Genomic DNA, 19,311 nt, shown 5'->3' with positions numbered 1-19,311 from the left:
TCCTGCTGCAGCTGTTTTGTGGAGGGAAGCTGGAGTATTTGATTTTATCTCTGGTGAAAACCTACAAGAGAGATTGTTCCTCAAAAGCAGGTGTCCTTACAGGAGGAGAATTATGTCAGGTGCTGTGAGCCTAATCAACCTGAATCCTGGCTCTAAACCAAGTGTAAAACCTTGTTATATTCCAGCCATTTGGACTAACCTGAAAGTCAAAGCTGCTAATCCCACTAGGCAGCTCCCACTGGACAAAACCCTTCCCCTTTGCAGTAAGATCAGAGGCAGAGCATGAAAGGAAATGCTGATCTTTTCACTCTGCGATGCACAAGTCTTTTGGCTGGTGTGAGGGAGGCTGGAAAGAAAGGTTTGGTTTGTACCAGCAGCCAGGATTGAGGGATGCTGGAACAATTGGGACTGGCTTGTTAGCTTTTCATAGATGATTGATTTAGGTCGTCTGGGCGGTTAGCAAGGAATAAATCGTTAGTGACAGACAGGAAGAGACACGTCAGGAGTGAAGGCATATTCCAGCAGTGCTCATTAGTCGCTGCTCCAAGGGGAAATGTTAAGGCAAATGGATGCTATTTTATTTTTTTAGGAACTCAGGGTATGGAGGGGAGGCAGTTGTGCTCCTTCCTATCTGCAGGGGTGTGAAGCTTCTGCCTCAGAAAAAATGAACGTGTTTCTCTAGCTTGGCACATGGGGAAAAAACAAAATACACAAAACCACTGTCACTTTTGGAGTCTGAAATGAGCAAGTCCATCAGTGTTCAGTCTTCTGGAGTCCTGTAGTCTGCCCCAAAACAGAGATGGCAATACACCAGAAGCACCTTCTTGTCAGTAACACTGGCTTGGGATTAGTGAAGCAGATAACTACAGGATAGAGGCTGAATCTCTAAAACCTGCCACTGTAAAGGTAAAACCCTCCAGAAAGACCCTGCAATGCAGTTGGTGCTCTCAGCTGAGTACTGTTCTGGATGGTCTTGAAGCAAACACTGCTGACAGGAAAAACCTACAGACATCTTGCCATGGGATACCATCAAGGTCCCAGCCCTGGGATTGTTCTGGTACGTGGTGGCTGACTCTCCACCAGTGGAAAACTGTCCCCTGCACAGTTGACGGGATTCCAGTTTGTCCAGCAGCTCCCTTGAAAGCCCAGCTGTGGTTGGTGTGTGACAGATGTGGCACCAGTGCCCTGTGGGGGTTTTCCCACCCTGACCAGAGCCATCAGTCAAACCTGGGCACGTCGAGGCACACCTCAGGGGTCCATGGTGCTCATCCCATTCCCTGGGTCACAGGTGTGACACAGACCATGTTTCTGCTCTGTGAAGAAGGTGCTGAGCAGGCACAGGGCTGCCAGAGCCAAGGCACCCCTTCCAGTGTGGGGTGGGACAGCAGTTGGGTTGTTTCAGCAGTTATTCCATGGCAGCCAGGGTTCTGATTCAGTAATGGGTGTCCTGGGATACAGTATCAGAGAATCATTAGGCAGACTCATTAAATAGCTGGTTATTTTTAACAGCCTCTTGTTCTCAGTTTCCTCCACAGACTGCTGCCTCGCCAGATGAACTAAAGGTCTATGCACTTTGGGAAGCTGGTGACACTTATGATCAGGTAAAGATAAAATAAGGGATGTTCCCCACTGTTTATTGAGCATTTGGCATTGTTTGCATCCATGGTTCTGTAACTGGTACAGCAGGTACAGTTTTCCTCTTTCTCTATTGGTGTTTTCAGCACCAACCTGCTTCCAGCTGAAAGGAAGCTCTTAGCTCATAACGTGTTGGTAATCATGTCAGTGACCAGCTCAGTGGCTATTTCTGAACCTGTGTGAAGAAAGGATTCTTCAGTGCAGGCCTCAGACCAGGCTCCAGCCCAAGGTTTTTTTTTCCTTTTGATGGTAATGCAGCATTAACCAGAGATAACGGCGTATCTGTTGTATCTGTTTATACTCAGAGTAGGAAATGACTGCAGCATATGTGAGCATCTGCTGAGTTCTAACTGCTGTCAGAGTAACTGAGGTGAAAGGGAAGGTGCCTAACGACCCGTGGATGGGCAGTGCAGTTCCTAGCTCCTGAACTAAATACATTTTTACAGGAAAGAGCCAAGCACTAGCCAGGCTCTTGTCTGGAGTGATGTGAGCTTCCATGGACGCATTTGAGAGGAATACATTGCAACCCCTTCTTCAGTGTGTTTTTGTACCTTTGGGGGTGCCCCAGGTCACAGGACAGGTGCAGGTGTGGCCACAGGGTATGGAGGGACCCCTGTAGAGCCCTTGGAGGATAAGGCACTGCTGGAGAGCAGGAATATGTGGGATGGTTTCAGGATTATGAAGCAAGAGTCCTCTAACGTAGTTCAGAGAATGTTTTGTACAGACTAAGGCATGTGCAGTTTTGAGAGAAAGGCAGAAATAATTGTTCTCTGTGTACTTATGATATATTTTCTTTTAAAGCATCGCCAAGTTTTGCTTGAAATCTTTTCGAAAAACTACCGAGTGCGCAGGAACGTCATCCAGAACCAGCTGAGTCAGGAGTGTGGAGAGGATCTAAACAAGCAGGAGGTGGATAGAGTGTTAAAGGTAAGCTTCTCTTCACTTTGGGTTTGATCCAATTAATAGGTGAGTTTTAATGCTTGATTTGAGCAAAGGATTATATACTGACAAATGGTAAGGATATTAGAACAGTTGTTGTTAGAATATGGACAAAGCCTGTGTTTCAGCTTGTTTTCTTGAAAATGCACTTGCCTCATTTTATCTTCTTTCCCTCCAAGGAGCAATGGCTCACACATTATTTTGTATTATTTAAACAAATCTCTCTGTCAGCTTGGAGCAGCAGAGAATAGAGTGTAGTAATATTGAATATTGAGTGTGATACTTGAGTTATTTTTAAATAATGCAGAATTAAACATTAAGGAGGTGGGAGGGCTCTGCGCAGTGCTCTGAGTTACCAACTGACTGCTGGTGGTTAATGCTGAAGAGCACGAGTGCCACATGTTCAGAAGGAAGTGCTTCATTCTCCACCAGGATGTGCAGCTTTGTACAGACCAAAACCCTGGGCAAACCCAGCAGGCAGAGCAGTAGTTAACACATCTCATTGTGAATGTTTATTTGAATCCTTTCATCCGTCTTTGAAGGTGCACCATTTACTTGCTCAAGAAGTTTAAGGTATAAAGTACTGACCACACAGGCCATGACTTTAAAAGAGATGCAGGATGGCCAAGCAGAAAGTTGCCAGCTAATGTAATACTTTAATCATTGTGGCTGGGCCTTTGCTCACTGTCACCCACTTCAATAAGACAAGTGCTTAAGTACTTTATTACATTGTGATCTACAAATGAATAATAGCATCTTTGAAGAACTGCAGATCTGTGGCTGTGATAATAAGCAAACTGGTCTCGCTTGAAAGAACCCAGGTGTCTTAGCAGTAAAATAAGCTCAGACATTTCTGCCTATTAGACAGTATTTCCTGTGGCTCCCTGTGCTGGGGGATTTGTCAGCGACTACATGAGCTCAAGTATCAGCTCTCCTGGAACGTCTAGACAATGTACTGGCATTAGTTTTTCATGATGCTGTTGCTATTTAATAGATAACCTATTTCTAGAAAAAATACCTGCCCCTAAGTCACCAGGCACTGTTTTTATGTAAGTCACTAAGTCAGTGGGGAACCAGCATTGTGTTGTGGCAGGCCTTATTGCCTTGAATACATTTGTTACAGGAGTATGGGAAATTACCTTTGTTTCTGAAATAAAATTTAGAAGTATGATTTAATGAAAAGGGAAGATTCTCTGGCTTCTTTACACCACAAGAGATTGGATTCCTCTATGAGTGAAATTGGATTTGTTGACTCCTATTTCCCCATCTGCCTGTGCTCATTTTTATTACACAGAGGAACAGACTGACAGGGTTTGTATTTTCACATCTGCAGATCAAGTCTGCAAACCCTCTTTCTAACCTCTGGGTTTGTTTTCATGATGGACGAGCCCCAAGACTTCAGAAACAAAAATACATTTAAACTCCACAGCCTCAGTTCTGCAGCAGTGCTCAAGCCTGTGTTGAATTGCCCAAGAGGGTGGTTGGAGCAAAAGAAAGGGAAGCCATTAGCTCAGAACTGCAGAGACTTTGTGCTCACCTAATAGAAACAAGGAAATGAGCCCCGAGACAGGCCAGTCCCTGCGCTCCTTTGCTGAGGTGCTCTCATTGTCATAAAATGGGTTTCTTAAAAGGCTTCAGATCCAGTGACTGCCCTCACTCCCCTGCTCTGTCCCGCTGCTCCCCTTGGCCTCTTCCCTTGAGCTTCAGCCCGTTTTGCCCTCCACTGCCCTGCTCCTCAACCCTCACACACCCTGCCCTCCCTCAGCTGCCTTCTGCACGAGCCCCACGTTCTCCCCCAGGAGCCACCACTGTTCCTCACTGCCTTGGCATCATTTGTCCCTTTGTGGCTCTCAACCTTCCCCTGCTGTGTGTCCCCTCCATTGAAGCCATCTGTCCTCCAGGGTGGGGATACCCCACGCTCTGGGTTCGTGCTCTCTCCTGTGCACTGGACAAAGGCTTCTGTTTCTGATCACATTTATTGTCCCAGAGCCAGCCAGTTCCCAAGATTTTATGGACTTTAGAATCATAGAATCTTCAAGGTTGGAAGAGACCTTCGAGATGATCCAGTCCAACCATCAATGCAGCACTACCACTGTAACCACAGACCACCACCCAGCACCTCCTAAACGCCTCCGGGGATGGTGCCTCCACCATGTCCCAGCTCAGCCCGTTCCCTTGCTGGAGCAGCCTAACAGAGCCTTTCCCTGTCTCCCCAGGACTGCTGCGTGAGCTACGGGGGAATGTGGTATCTTAAGGGGACGGTGCAGTCCTGACAGCGGTGGCAGCGGTGTCAGGTGATCTCGGGGACGCAAGAGGAACCTGCAGCGGGTGGCACAGCCGGAGCAATGCCGCGGCCTCGGCAGCCAGGGCAGGATCTGAGCTGCTCTGGGGCACGTGGGCATTGCGGGCAGTCACTGACATCCCAACACTCAGAGTTTGCATGGCCTCCGAGGCGCGGGAGCCGCCGGGAAGGCACCGTGGGACCCTGTCTGCAGCTTGATTAATCTGGGATTTCTAATGTATTGCAATTCCCTTTCTGTTTCGTTATGAAAAAATAAAACCATATAGTGACACAGACATGATGGAAAATCATGGTCTAAAACTTTATTTTGTAAGTAACGCCAATAAATTAAATTTGTTTACAAACATCCCAGTTTTTGTTAAATCCCTGGATGCTCATACTTTAGTCTGAGCATTGTCATAGCCCTTGCAGCCCTCTCCATAGAGAGCAGGTAGTCATGTTCATGGGAATGTCAGGCCTGGGAGGGGGGAACAAAATCACTGTCTGTGAACTCTGTACTACATAGCAATTGTTCTCACCTGTCGTCTGTGAAATGAGTTACTTGGAAAAGTACCTACATCTGAAACATGGGGAACAACTACTGGATTTCTTCTACTGGTGTGGGGTTGGTTTGAGGGACTTTGTGTATTACTGATGTGATATAGCGAGGTAGGTAACCGAGGGCACCCTCTGGAAGGCATCCAGCTGTAGTTACCACACGGCAACCATGTAAAACCTCTATTTTGTGTAATTTTTAAATAAAATTTTATCTCAAAGGTCAATTCTACCCCGCCTTGTATTTGTCCAAGAAGAAACAGAAGCTGCACCTGCTCCTTTTACATCCTGAAGGCCTGGGGAGGAAGGACAGAGGTGGAGAGCGAACTGCAGTGCAGTCCCCGAGCTCCCTGGGGCTGTGCAGCAGCAGGGACAGGGATCCAGCCCTGGCGGCACATCCTGAACTGACCATACCTGCAGTACCAGAGGAGTATCTGCTGTGGGCACTGCTCAACACGGGCACTGCTGGTCCTGCTCTCTGCTGTAGCTTCTTCCATCACATGAGAAGCTCAAGGGGATTCTATTGATTTCATCTCCTTATGCTCAGAAAAGGCTGACTTGAGTCGTTGACTAAAATAAGCAGATTAAGGTAGTTAATCCAGATAAGATTGGCTAAGAATATAGTTACCATACTTATGGCATTTTGCATTTTGATGGAAAATAGATATTTTCAAACTGCTAAAACTCTACCTTATTTAATAGGCTAGTGTAATTTATTAACTACATCAATAAAACTGGGATGTGTTTTATGTTCAGGCAGCCCTGGCTGGCACTGACCCACTCACTGCCTGTGGCTGGAAAGCTCTCTGGGAAAGCCACGCTCCAAGAGCAGCTCTAAGAAGAGCCCAGCCTGGAGGGGTTTATTGCACAGCCTGCACAGGTAAGTGCTGCAGGACAGCCGGAGCTCAGCAATGGCACAGGCAGCCAAGGGAGAGGTACAGTACAGAAGAATCAAGAAGTTTTGAGGAAATATTTTTGGTATTTTTAAAGCACAAAAATTTTACCTATCAAAGTGCTCTAAATTAGCCAAAAGTACTAAACCACTGAAGATCACCTATTTTTCCATGTCTTCTGCCCAGCAGGTGTGGATTGCCCCTGAAGCGGTACGGAATATTGGCAGTGAACTTCTTTGTGTCCTTCTCAGGTTCCTGCTTTCAGTCTCCGAATTGGGGTGAGACGGGTCCAGGTGGCAGGGACACAGTGACAGCACAGTAACCTCATGGCACAACAGCTTTTCTGCTTTTCCCCCACTCGCCTCGTTTTTGAACAGCACTGAAATAGGCCACAACAACGAGGAAAAACTACTTACTTTCATCTGCATTTCTGTCCTAGACAGGCCTGTTCTTTTCCATGCAGCTTAACTTTTCTAAAATACAAATTTCATGGGAACTCCATTCTGTAGGAAAGATGACGAGCCTAGATAATGCAGGTGTCATCTGCACCAAGCACACTGTTTCCTGATTGGCACAGATGGATATAATTACTACTTACACATGCAGCTTGACTGGATTATTTATTTGCTTAGAAAAATATTCAGAAGATTCAGATTCCCATTTTTAAATAATTTTCAGACTGCAATACGTTTTAGAGAAACTCCCACAACATGAAGTCTTAATACTGCACCTGAAGGACGAGCTGAACAGAGAACAGCATAAGGCAGCAGAGCTGCAGCAGCAGCAGCTGGACTAAAGCTGAGAAACTGTCAACATTCCGGGTCAAGGGTTTGGTACCTTGCAGCAACTCGGCAGGAAGCTGCTTCCCAAGAACTGCTGGCCACATTAAGCTTTGAGACCCTTCACAAGGAGAAGGATGTCACCTTTTCATTGTGCCTTTTTTTCTCCCTCTTCATCTGTTTTCTTCACAGCTTGAAGCTGTTCTAAACAACCACCATCTCCATGTTCTTTGTTTTTCAGTAATTAAGTATATATGAATTACTATTAGGGAGTGGAAAAGGAGAGGAAGAACAGGAGTGTGATCCCCCGTTTTCAGTAGGATATGTGCTGGCAGTGTTGTGTTCACTCTCCCACCCCCCCAGGCAGCATGGAATAGGTCCAGAGAGGCTGACACTGGAAGCAACAGACAAAACAATGTAAGGTTTTACCTGGCCTGTCTCCTCAAGCACTTGGAGTTTGTGGTATGTAACATTAAAAGCTACTCCACTATGTCAATGCTACTTCTAAAGTTAAATAGCTAAATAACAACTCTCTAACTTACCAAATACACATAAAAATGTACTTTGCAGACATTCCACCAAAGAACAGTAGGTCCCAAATAACACAGAGTCAATTCACAGTATCTTGCCTTAAGACAAAGTGCCCTACAAAGGAAACTGTATCTAAAAAGCCACACAAACTTTACATCAAATCCTTTCTTAGTAGGAAGACATTTATACTGATCTGTGGGAGAGTTTAGTGATTGTTGAAACATGGTACTGGCTTAAAGCAAGCACAGCTTTCCACCACCCTGCCAAAGCACGCTCAGCTGGACTGTTCCCCTCCTCTGGAGCTGAGGAGATGCTGCCCCTGAGACTGGCTGGGGATTTGCTTTTGTTAATTTTCTACATCAGCGTAGTCACAGGGCTAGATCATCCCTGTGAACCAAAGGAAAGCTTCAGTCTGGTTCTTGTGAGAGATCTGGAGTTCTTAGCTCTGTTGTTTCTGAAGTGGAATAAGGAAACTAGTGTCAGTCACTGCTCTGGCCAGAGATGAAGTGTAATATGAAGTAGTAGTGTAGCATTAAGCTATGATATTTGTTTGCTTTACAACCACTAGTTTGTGTGACAGTGCTGAACATTAAATCTACTGCTACATAGAACAGGGAATCTAGCTGATAACTAACTAGCTTGGTTAACTACAGGGCTACCAGCCAATCCAAAAACATTCATTTTGAGTGCTTAAGAAATACATCCGTTTAAGGGGTCTTCTGACATTCATATGAAGTGTGTTCTTGACTAACAGATAAGGTTATGGCTGAGAGGAGAGAGTCTTGTACTTCGCTCTGTGTTCATCTATTTCTTCCTTTGTTTTTCTGATACAGCTAAAAATCTCCTTGAAGAGTGCTTTGTATTCAGGGAGAGCGTTTGTGGAAGAGTCACTTAGCTCAGCAATTGTGAATTCTTGATTGCTAGCTGAAAGATCATACTGGGTGTTTCCCACATTTAGGTCTTTGGAATACTGCTTCAGCGTTTGTACAGCCTTGTGTTTCAAAGAGTCTTCATCCATTTGACACTTCTTCAAAAGTTCCTCATACTTCACTTTCAGAGCATTGTACTGAGCATCAACTTCATTGAGTACAGAGATTCCTCGCTGCTTCACAGCTTCAGCTCTCCTAATACACGTTTCCTCATGGCCCCTGAGAATGTCTGCCCCGGCAGCACTGCTCAGGAGGCTTTCGCTGCTGCTCCGTTTCAGTGCCTTCTTCTCAAGCTCCGATACTGTCAGAAGTCCATCATCTGCCAGGCTCTGACCAAGCTCCCTGTCTAGAGATTCCTTAAATGAAATGAAAAAGGATTCTGGCACCAATTTCTCTGCATTATGGACCGTGTTTTCAGACTGAAGTATCTGTCGCATTTCAGCTACTTCTGCTTCCAGCTCCTCTGCACGAGCCCGATACAAGTCTATATCAACCAGCCTCCGCTCCAGGTCACAGTTTTCTTTCACCATAAGACTGTATTCCTCTTCCATGGTTACCCTCTTCTCTTTCTCTAGGTTCAGCTGGGCTTGCAGGACTGTCACTGCCTTCTTTAACTTCTCATTTTCTTCTTCTACAGGACTTAGCTGGCTATCCATTGAAGTAATCTTTTCTGCAAACACGTGATCATAAACAAAATACCTGCAGAAACAAAATAAGGATTATCAAACATAGGAAGTACAGCTGACCACACCTAAAATTTTCCTGTCCTGGGTAACTAATGATGTATTTAAACTGTGTGCTAACACACTTCAGAGCACTCACAGGGGCCATTGCACTTAACCAGTCAGTCGATTTAGTAATCGGAACAGTTTGTAAGGACTTCCATGCCATTGAACCAAGCTCGCAACTTAGACAGAATAGCAGCTCGTTAACAGTTTCAAGTTACAGACGAGATGATTGAATAATCTAAGTTTAAATTATAATTTCAGTTTAAATACACATTGCCTCCCTGTACCATACAGTACTTTCTGACACTGATTTTTTTCTACAGCACTCCACTCCTGTAAATTTTGTCACTATCGATGGTAGGAACAAGCTTCATAATTAACAAAGCAATGCTGTAGGCTGGTATTTTCACGAAGGATTCACTTATCTTTTGAATTGCCAAGAAATAACTTCTTTTTGGATGTACAATTTATTCTGGAGTACTACCTCCATGTAGTGCTGAAGCCCAGACACAAAGAGCCCATTCTGTCTGTGGAGATGCTTCTCTTACAAAACTGCCCTCTAGGCTTGCAGTTACTCTGAGCTTTTACCATGTGATTGTCCCGATGGGCCCCCTAATGCAGTTCAGCTGGGTCAAATGGCTCTACATTTAAATGGCAACCCAGTGCTCCATGCACTATCTTCCCAGCTTTTAGGATCATTTTAACCAGCTTCAGTTCAGGTAAGCTAAAGAAGCGTCCATTGACATTCAAGGAAAGGATAAGTTACAGAAAATATTTTGCATTGAATAAGTTTGTTTTTCTGATTATCTGTGTGTTTGCTTTTATCTGACTGAAAACACTGGGGTGCAAACTGTTGTAAGCTTTCCAGGCTACCATTTGATATGGCTGGCTCTGGGGGAGAAAGTGGTGTACCACTACTGGTGTGGTCTAGAAGCAGGCCAGAAGTAATGGCAGCACCACACAGTGCAGATACTTTGGTAGTTGTGAACATCAGATAATTCTTCTTCCAGCTTGTCTGCTATCTGTGCTTGTGTCTTAGTTCTTAAAGTTTTGCTTAAAATAGTTTCAGTGTTCTTTACTATGTAAGGTAAAAAGTCTTACTGGCGGAGGTCATACAGCTCCTTCAAACATGAGAAGCTGTGCATTGATCTTGGCTGCTCAGATCTCTCCTGGCTCATCCGGCCTCGTCCAGGCTTTTTCAGTTCTTCCACTTGGCGTTGCAGGTCATCTATGTGTGTTTGTAGACTTTCAATAGTCTCTGTCAAGCTAGAAAGTGAAAAGACCTTTAAATAAAACTAACCTTTCAATTTACCAGTATTGTAGAATGCCACTGGACACAGACAGCCACCCAGTAACTACACAAATACACCTGGACTGCTCTTATTGGTATTATCAGCTGGGGGGTGAGGGAATCTGTAGAAGTTTGTTACCTTATTATCTTTTGTTGTGAAGCTCTACTTTCTGCAACCAGTTTTTGATTCGTGTCTTCCAGTTCTCTTGCTGTCACGTCCAGCTGTTCGTAGACTTTTGCATGCTGGTCATTCATCTGCCGCAAGAGCTCCACTTGCTTTGTGAGGTACTGCAAGACAGTTCTGCTGTTACTGCTTTACACTTGAAACACAAGCCACAACTCCTGTTTTCCATTTTTATTCACATTCAGAGAGAAACTCCTGAGTTTTACAAATGTAAATTCCTGTGTTTGCTTTGGTAAGCTCAAGAGGCTATAGGTAACTCACCAGGCAGCTTGCCTTTGGTCATGGAGGTCACCCCAGGCTGATCCAGCAGCCTTTTACCTGGAGGAGCTGGGTTTGATGGTGCCAGCTGTCCTTATCTGTGCCCACGCCTTCTGATGGGGCTGTGCTGCAGTCAGCACTGACAGAGCCTTCAGATTCCAACACAGCCCTCAACTGTCCGCTGTGGCCTAAAGGTTGCAGTGGGCTCCAACAGAAATTTCTTAACTGTGTTGACCCAACAACTTTCTCAGCATTAAAATTGAAATATTGGGTAGCACCATACATAACTAAATTTATTTTCAGCTGACCTAAGTTCTTCCAGTCTGAAGCAGCATTAGGTTCAGCACAGCAGAATTTAGGTTGTGGTCACACTTAAGACAGTATGTGGGCTAATATGTGTCAGGAAGTATAATCAAGTTATTGAATTCAAATCTTTAATTACTCACAGGGAACTATTCCAGTTACTGTAATCCCAAACAAAGGTCTTCTGGCCTTTTTTAAAAAATAAAGCCTCACATGAAGTATTCTCAGTTTAATCCTTTTGGGTTTTACAATTAACTACATAGAGTGTTTAGTTTCCTGAATAATGTCAGAAAGCTTGGAATTCTTAGTCTAAGCAGTTTGCAATCACCTAAAGCTCTTAAAAAAAGTATTTTATATTCTCCCACCCAGGACATGAGCATTTACATGAGACAGTTTTTTTCAGTTTGAGTCTAACCCCCTAAATCTGAAATATTTTGTTCTTGCATAGAATTTGTATTTTGCAATATATTTTGTATTGCTACATGTTAACTTTCTTAAAAGTAAGCTTTAAGTAGCAACATCCAGCAAACTCCTAGGCAGAATTACTTCTCTTTACATAGGCCTGTTACATACTAAAAAACTTCTAATATTCTACTTAACCTTTTACCTCATTAAAAGATTGGTGGGTTTACATTTTAGGCAATTTAAGAACAGATAATAAGTTTACCTAGGACTAGTAACTGCTCCATACAGACTTCTAGAAGATCAACATGATAGCTGTTGGCTAGATCCTTTTGTAGCCTGTGCACACATGACAGAGGATTTACACAAAAATAGAACGTAGATTAGCAGTAGAATCTCAGTGTGACCCACTTCAGATTAACTTTCCCTATTGGTTATAGCTGAGGAAGGAGCTGGATATCCTCAGACTTTCCTTAGCAAAAGGAGTGTGGCCAAGCACAGGAGCCAAGGCTTTAGTGCCTGAAGAGATGTTGCCACTTATTACAATGGGCTTTTGCAGAAGTTTGAGATGAATGGAAGGGGTGAAGCACCACTTCCTTCACCTTCCATCTCCAGTATCTTCAGGGTTGGTGTCCCGTTGTCCTGGTATAACCAGACCACCAAAAGATGATGTAATAAATACTTTAGACGTTCACATTTAATCCATGTCCCCTACAACTGAGCACCTAACATGAAGCAGCACTTTGCATTCTAGCACATGAAAATTGGACAGTGTCAGGATTCCAGTGTCTGAGTGCTGAGAACAGATTCAGGCAGGAATAAAGTTGCTGTTTCCACCCAGACTTTATTACATCTGCAGTGATTAGTTAGTGGCACACGTGTCAGCACAAAGGTCAGATATAATGATCCAAATGTAAAATGCTTAATATGTTAGTATTTAATATATGAGATGTAATCTTAAGCACATCAGAGACTTTGACCCTTCTCTTTCAGTGCAGGCAAAGCAGTGCCATATTTCAGAATGATTTCTCAGCCAGTTCCAGACTTTGCTACCTGTAAGATCCAAATTAATAGGAAAAAGGCCCCAAAAACTTACACAGATACTGCACTGTAAAAGCCAGTACAAAAATTCAGCAGAGTAGCTACAGGAACAGCTGAAAGATCACATGTAGGTTGCAGAGACAAGCACTTGAAAATTGGGAAAAAATCAAGCACAGAGACTAAATCTGCCATTTGCACAGGTAACCTGTGCAACAGGGTATCCTGTGATCCCACAAGAGAAACAAATGCTGGTATGAAAATAATAGACTGAAGTGCTTTACCAGCTAAGTACTACACCTTGCATATGAAAATTTTATTCCCATTTGTTTCAGTGAATTCCTGTAACAATTCCTCGTGCCAGTAAGCTAATATACTCAGTTCCCCAGCTGGAGGGTTTCTCTGGGTATTTGATCTCTGGGTTCATCTTCCCTTTTCTACCAGAAATCCATAGGCAAGAGAAACTTCTTTGGAGGAAGAAAAATTTTTTGTTGCTATTACACTTTAAAATGGCACTGGGGAAAGAGAAAAGATTGAGACAGGAGATGGAACTGAGAAGACAGCGTGTTGTAACAGCAGATACAAATACAGCCTTTGGCTCAACAGGCTGGGCAAATAAAAGGTGCAGGCACTATTTATGTGTCTGAAGCATCACAAAAACTGTTCTCCCACTCTCCCCCTCCCCTTTCGGAGGGAGCTAATAGGACAATCTAATACACATCTCCTACCCTCCTTGGGGGATAGGAGGAAAGAGACTGAAGAGGTATCAGATAAAGCCTTCAAAAAGTAGTATTGCCCAAATCTTGGTAGAGCAAGACATTGAGAGAAAAAATTCCTCTGTCATGTCTGAGGTAGTCTGACCACACAAGTACTTGACCCTGCAACACACCAACTATAGATCACTGCTGGAAGGACATTCATGACACTTCCTGGAGCTGAAGCTCTCTTATGTAGTCAATAAACACTGACCCACCAGAACAGCTTAAGCAAATAAACTGGCTTAAACCAATAGGATATTGCGTTCTTAACGGCACCGGACTATTTCTGTAAATCAATGTAGCTTAGCAATAGTATATTTTCCATATTTCTAGACAGTGTTAAAATCCAGCTGCTTATTAAGTAGCTACACTCAATGAGCCAGGTTAGTTGCCTATCACAAAGTTCTGGTGTGTTATTTCAAAAGGTGTGTCGTAACTCTGCTAAACACTTTCTTACACGTGGTTGTTCATACAAGTGTTGAACCTTGTCTACAGTGTTTGTATAGCACCTTGGAAGGGCTTGTCCTCTCTACATCTTAAGAATGGATCTTTTTATAAAAACTATTCATGGCAATGAGTTATTTTCAGCCTCTGCATAAGTAAATACACCTTTTAACGCTGCAGCACTAATATAAATATCAGCCATTCCAACCATTGTATCCCAGAATGAAGAGGATAACAAAGATTACATTTAGTACATAACAGAAAAAAGCCAAATATATGAGGTACAAAACAAAAGTAACTTCTCAAAAACTCCCACAAATCAAACCTGCACTCAGAAACTGTTTATCACTTACTAAAAATGCTGCATTTGTGTTGACTACTTTAAAGACACCTATATATCTTTAAGTACTAAGCTTAGGATTCTTTCAGTTACCTGTTGACACTATAATAGTGAGCGTTTTCAGTCTGAAGTTGCAGCTGTACAAAATGCCCATCTCTTACCTGCAGAAGTACTGCTAGCACAAAGGAACTCGGATTTTGTAAAAATCTGGTATATACCAGTCACAGCCTGTGCCCTGTGATTCACACCAGAACCAAACTGAAATGCTGACTATGTTTTCAATATGTTGTCAGTCAGCAAAGTCCTGAATATTTAATAATTTGATTATTAGAGACCATGCATTGCCCTCTAATAGCTGAAAAAATCTCATTATGCTGACAAATGCTAGGTCTGCAAGAACATAGGCAATATTAAAAAAAAAAAAAAAGGAATTGCCAAAAATAGCCAGGTTTTCCCACTCTGTTTCCTAAAGATGAGTAGTTTTGAAAGGATGGTTATGTTTTTGGGTTTTTTCCCCTGGAAAATATGGGACAATATATCCACTATGTCCTATATTTAGATACTACTTAAGTGGGATTTTTTTTCCTGGGTTTTGTTGGCTTTTTTTGTCCTTGTAGAGTTTCTTTTACATCAAAATAGACTTTAGCTCCTTTTATCACAGCCCAGTTTATGTATGGAAGTATATATCTTTAGATTTTACTTAAATCTCACACCTGCACTTATCAGCATTTAAATTTCAGTGAGAATTCATTAAAACTCTCATGTAATACTTTAAATTATTAATGTATTTATCATCATATAATTTAATGTCATTTTACCTGGCAAGATCAGCAAAGTTGAGCAATAAAAATAACTGAAGTATCTTTTCTGTACAAAACTGAAAAATACCAGTCATTTGTCATTAAACAAACCAAACCCAACATGACATTTAGTGGCACAAAGCTTTTGGTAATCAGAAAAACAGTTCTAAGTATGATCTACCTATGCTGGTACTCAAATTCTCAAAATAGCAGAAGTGGTGAAAGATTGTTCAGTATTTTCCATCAGATCTCAAGGAATTCAGATCTTAATTTATACACTGTATGTTGCAGGTCTAGATGCTTTCACATGGGGATCCTTCAGGTATGTTACCTCTATCTCCTGCAATTGCTCTTGATTTGTTGCATACATTTGCTGTAAGGATTCTTCTAGTTCAGTGTTACGGTCCAGTAGCGTCTTCCCAAGCTCAGCTGCAAGGTGAAGATCTAAACAAAGAAATCATGTTTGCATGTGAGTGAGAGAAACAATAATGCAATCTAATTCTAAAGCATGTTATCAAATACTTGAGGTATTTTCATTGCTGTTATAACTGCTCCAAGTTATCTCCAGTACCCAAAATGGAAGTTAGCTTACACTGAGTTAGGACATTCATCTACCATCTCTAATGCAAGTCTAAGTTGGCCCTGAGATGCAGAGACACTCTGTCATGAAGCTTCCTCAGTTCCTCCACAAGCCGTCCAGACACACCCAGCCACGTTCACCTCCCACCCTGTGCCCGGTCTGCACCACCTCTGCCCAACGTATCTTGGGGCTCACCATCTTTACAGCACTCAGAAGAATAAGCATAGGAGACCCTGTAAATGTTCCTCAGACCTAGGCCGAAGCTGATGAACTCTTTATTTACTTGACTGTTCCTACCCATTACTCCTTCAGAGTTCAGGTCACTCAGGATCAAAGTGCTAAATGAAAGTTTTAGATGCTTTTTATGGTGAACCAATAATATCAAAAGACATAAAACTGATGGAGGCTTGCAGCTATTCTGCTTTTCAAGCTCATAAACCCAGGTGACAAGAATTGTTTCATGTGCTCCAAAACATCACTTTAAATGTCATTTGTTCTCAGGCACTTAATCTCAATTTCACTTCAGTCATCTTCAATCACCTCCAGGGTGCAGTGACTGTAGTTGTCGCAAATTAAGAAATAAGTCATCTGAACACTCAGCTTTCTAGAGGGAAGCTTGATATTTGCTCAACAGAATCAGAAGTGCTAGATATCATATAATATTATGTTTAAAGACAAGTGTAATTTAAAAGCTAACATAATGTGACAAAGCAATAAATCCTGGTATTAATGCTAAAATTGTAATTACTCTGTGCAAAGTACTACATGTCAAAGATCCAAAAGATTTCTAGAAATCTCTGATTTTCCACCTCCTTCCCCTCACATGACCCATGACCTGCATGCATGCAGTACAACCTAGTTGGTTCTCACACAGAACTTGTATCATTCATGGGAAAGAGACAGAAGAAAAGTCAAGAAAAACTTTGAGTCACATCAAGAAGCCTTAAATTAATAAACAGGAGACATGTATTGCATCATCAGTAGTTACAGCCAGAGAAGAGAACACATTAATTCCATTTTCATCTGACTGCAATGGCCTTTCTTTAACATGTTATCCTACCTCTTTCCTGCCCCCTCTCATTTATCTTATCAGCTAGGAACTGTAATACATACAATACTGTTCCAAGATTGTTTTGTGCTAACCTTCAGTTTGGCAGCCTGTCCAAAATGATTACTCCATCTCCATACATAAGCCAAAGATCTTATTCAGACCAAATTCAGACTTACAAGGACAAGTCAGTACAAACACTTGCCTATAAAGTTGTAGATGTCCAATTCTGGCAAAACAACAGCTGTGCTATTCTTTACACATTCTTTACAGCCACAATGCATTGTTTCCTACCTTAAGGTCAGATTCTTAGCATAAATGCCATAAAAATTATTTAAAAGAAATCCCACTGCATGGGAGTTCTTCAGTTTCAAAAGATGTACGATTAGAAGGCACAAGGCATATTGGTCTGTACTTAGGAGTTTATCCTCACATTGCTTTTTCACCATAGCACCACTCATTACAAAGCAGCCTATGCTAGAGCTGGATTTAAAGTATTTGGATAACGAAACCTTAAGGCATCCTGCTTAAATTTTTCCCATTTGGTAAACAGATTGCACATTGTTTACCATGGACAGAGTAACTCCCAGTCAAACACCAAGCTGTTTGTTCTATCTCATTATGGAATACTGTAGTCTTCAAATTCAGTGAATTCATTATCCTATAGAAAATGGAGTCCTGCTTCACAAAATCTTGTACTGCACAGATCTTTACTAGGAGCCACAATCTTTACAACAATACTAGCATCATTCAAGGCAAAGACTAAATAGTCTATTCTTTTATTTTAATAGAGTAGAATAAGAGCTTTAGAGAGGATTTAGGATTATGTTAAAGACATAATACATAATGGAATTACTATCATTTCCCTTCCCAAAGTGAAAGTTTGTTTTCATGTTTAAGTACATTTAGGAGTTTATAGCTTCATTTTTAAATGCCCCCTCATCTACTAAATCAACTAGCACATACCACACAGTACTTGGAATACAAGGTGAATAATAGAATTACTGTCATACTTCACACTCGTTCTGTTTGTTAGACTGGCAGAAGCACAAATGGGTTACTATGGGAGAAACACTTTTATAATTAAGACAATTTGTTTCTGACGGGGAGGATACAAGTGGGAGCGCTCAAGAACATACAATAAAACCTTAACCACAGAGAAAGCAAGTACTGAAATAATTTCACCTCTTCTAAAATTCAGAATTTTTTTGCATTGATTTTTCTACATTGTCAAGTACCTGGAAGCCCTATTAAGAGCAAATTTTACAAGTGAGGTGTCCCATGTATGTTTTCCAGATACAAAATGGAAAGTGTTAATTTACATTTCTCTGGAGAGAGTTACGGTAGAACACTAGAAGCAAAACTGCATTTTCTGTTGTAAATTTATGTAAAGCAACAACTAAATTCTGACAGACATGCATTTTTCCTTTTCACCATAAAGATGGAAGCAGAGAGGTTTTTAATAATGCAAAATATGTCTGTGCAGATCTAAAGATCTTCATTTTCATAAATCTGATTAGTTGTACTGGCGTTTACCAGCTCCATCAGAAATCCCCAAAGCCAGACTTCAAGGATGTCTTCTGTGATGTTGAACAGCCCTCACTTACCAGCGCCTTACAATCTCTGACTGCATTGCCATCATTGAAAAAAAGATAAAAACAGTACCAAAATCCTTCTCGTCTACTTTTTCATAACCCACCTAACAAAATTATTCAGAAATTTTCAATATAAAATTAAGCCTGTTATTTTAAACAGCAAAAGGCATCAATTGTGCAAGATGTATTAGTAAACCTAGTTGAAGCTTACTTAACTGTAAAATTAAACCTTTATTTTTTTACTTAGTTTCCTATTTCCTATTCTGTATTCAGAATACCCTCTATTCCATAAAAGTGAGTAACAGCAAGATGCAAAAAGAGCAGTCATATAAAAAAATTCTCTTTTGAAGGTCAGCATACTTCAGCAAAACATTGCAGAAGGATGGCTGTTCCCATCTTTACAAGATTTCCACGAGCACTTTTTGCATGAGCAGTATGCCAGAAAAGCCCATCTCTGCTGTCAAGGCAAAAATCTTTGGTAAGTAGGAAGACTGCCAAGGTTTTCCAAAACCCCTACCCTAATTTTAAGTTTCAAAGACTGGCTGACAAGGACTTCAGGCTTGTTTCAGGGTGCATTCTAATGTTTTACAACCTAGGTTCTCATAATCACACTCACCAGTTTTTAAACATGCACTGATTGTTTGGGTTGTGAAGGGTTTCACGAGACCTTGATAAGCACTCCTACTACCCTGTTTACACACATCTGTGTGTCTTAGCCTTAGCAGCAGGAGGAGTAGTATCCTTCAGAGTCCAGAAATAAAGTACAGCACAACATTTGAAAAACATTCCTGTAAGGAATTCCTTCTTTGCGTTTCAACTTGCCCATCAGTTTATTTTCCCCCTTTTCCTTTTTGCGAGGCTATTAGTTGCTTCCATTTAAGCTTGAGAACAGAGAATCCCCAGAAAAAGACTGTTCACATGTTGAGAGCACATTAACCAACCCCCAAAAAGCAGTAACCTCTAGAATGGAATACTGTTTCTTAAAAGTTGACAGCAGAGT

At 41.9% G+C, this 19,311-nt stretch overlaps 2 protein-coding genes across 4 annotated transcripts in view; one reads left to right on the top strand and one right to left on the bottom strand.

Annotated features, from left to right (window-relative positions):
• The window catches only part of POLR3E (RNA polymerase III subunit E), a 26,785-nt gene extending 21,148 nt beyond the window's left edge, over positions 1–5,637 (top strand). The window contains exons 18-20 of one of the 3 annotated variants that reach the window (XR_001862016.1): positions 1,510–1,601; positions 2,437–2,562; positions 4,791–5,637. Coding sequence is in view for 2 of the 3 variants with exons in the window: in XM_008633504.2 (XP_008631726.2) it covers positions 1,524–1,601; positions 2,437–2,562; positions 4,791–4,847 (261 nt within the window). In the remaining variant the exon portion in view is untranslated. The remainder of the gene's footprint in view (positions 1–1,509; positions 1,602–2,436; positions 2,563–4,790) is intronic. The other 2 variants (XM_008633504.2, XM_017734166.1) reach the window with 2 other exon arrangements.
• Positions 5,154–15,545, bottom strand: CDR2 (cerebellar degeneration related protein 2; the record flags this gene model as incomplete). Its single annotated transcript, XM_017734167.1, has 4 exons — positions 5,154–9,241; positions 10,372–10,536; positions 10,701–10,849; positions 15,420–15,545. Coding segments are annotated over 4 exons (1,308 nt in total), but the record flags the coding sequence as incomplete, so codon positions are not given.
• Between the last annotated feature and the right edge of the window lie 3,766 nt (positions 15,546–19,311).

This window comes from Corvus brachyrhynchos, unplaced genomic scaffold (genome assembly GCF_000691975.1).
Source record: "Corvus brachyrhynchos isolate BGI_N302 unplaced genomic scaffold, ASM69197v1 scaffold5, whole genome shotgun sequence".
In the NCBI taxonomy this organism is placed as follows: Eukaryota; Metazoa; Chordata; class Aves; order Passeriformes; family Corvidae; genus Corvus; species Corvus brachyrhynchos.
Note: the sequence above shows the minus strand (reverse complement) of the source record. Positions and strands in the feature narration are given on the sequence as shown.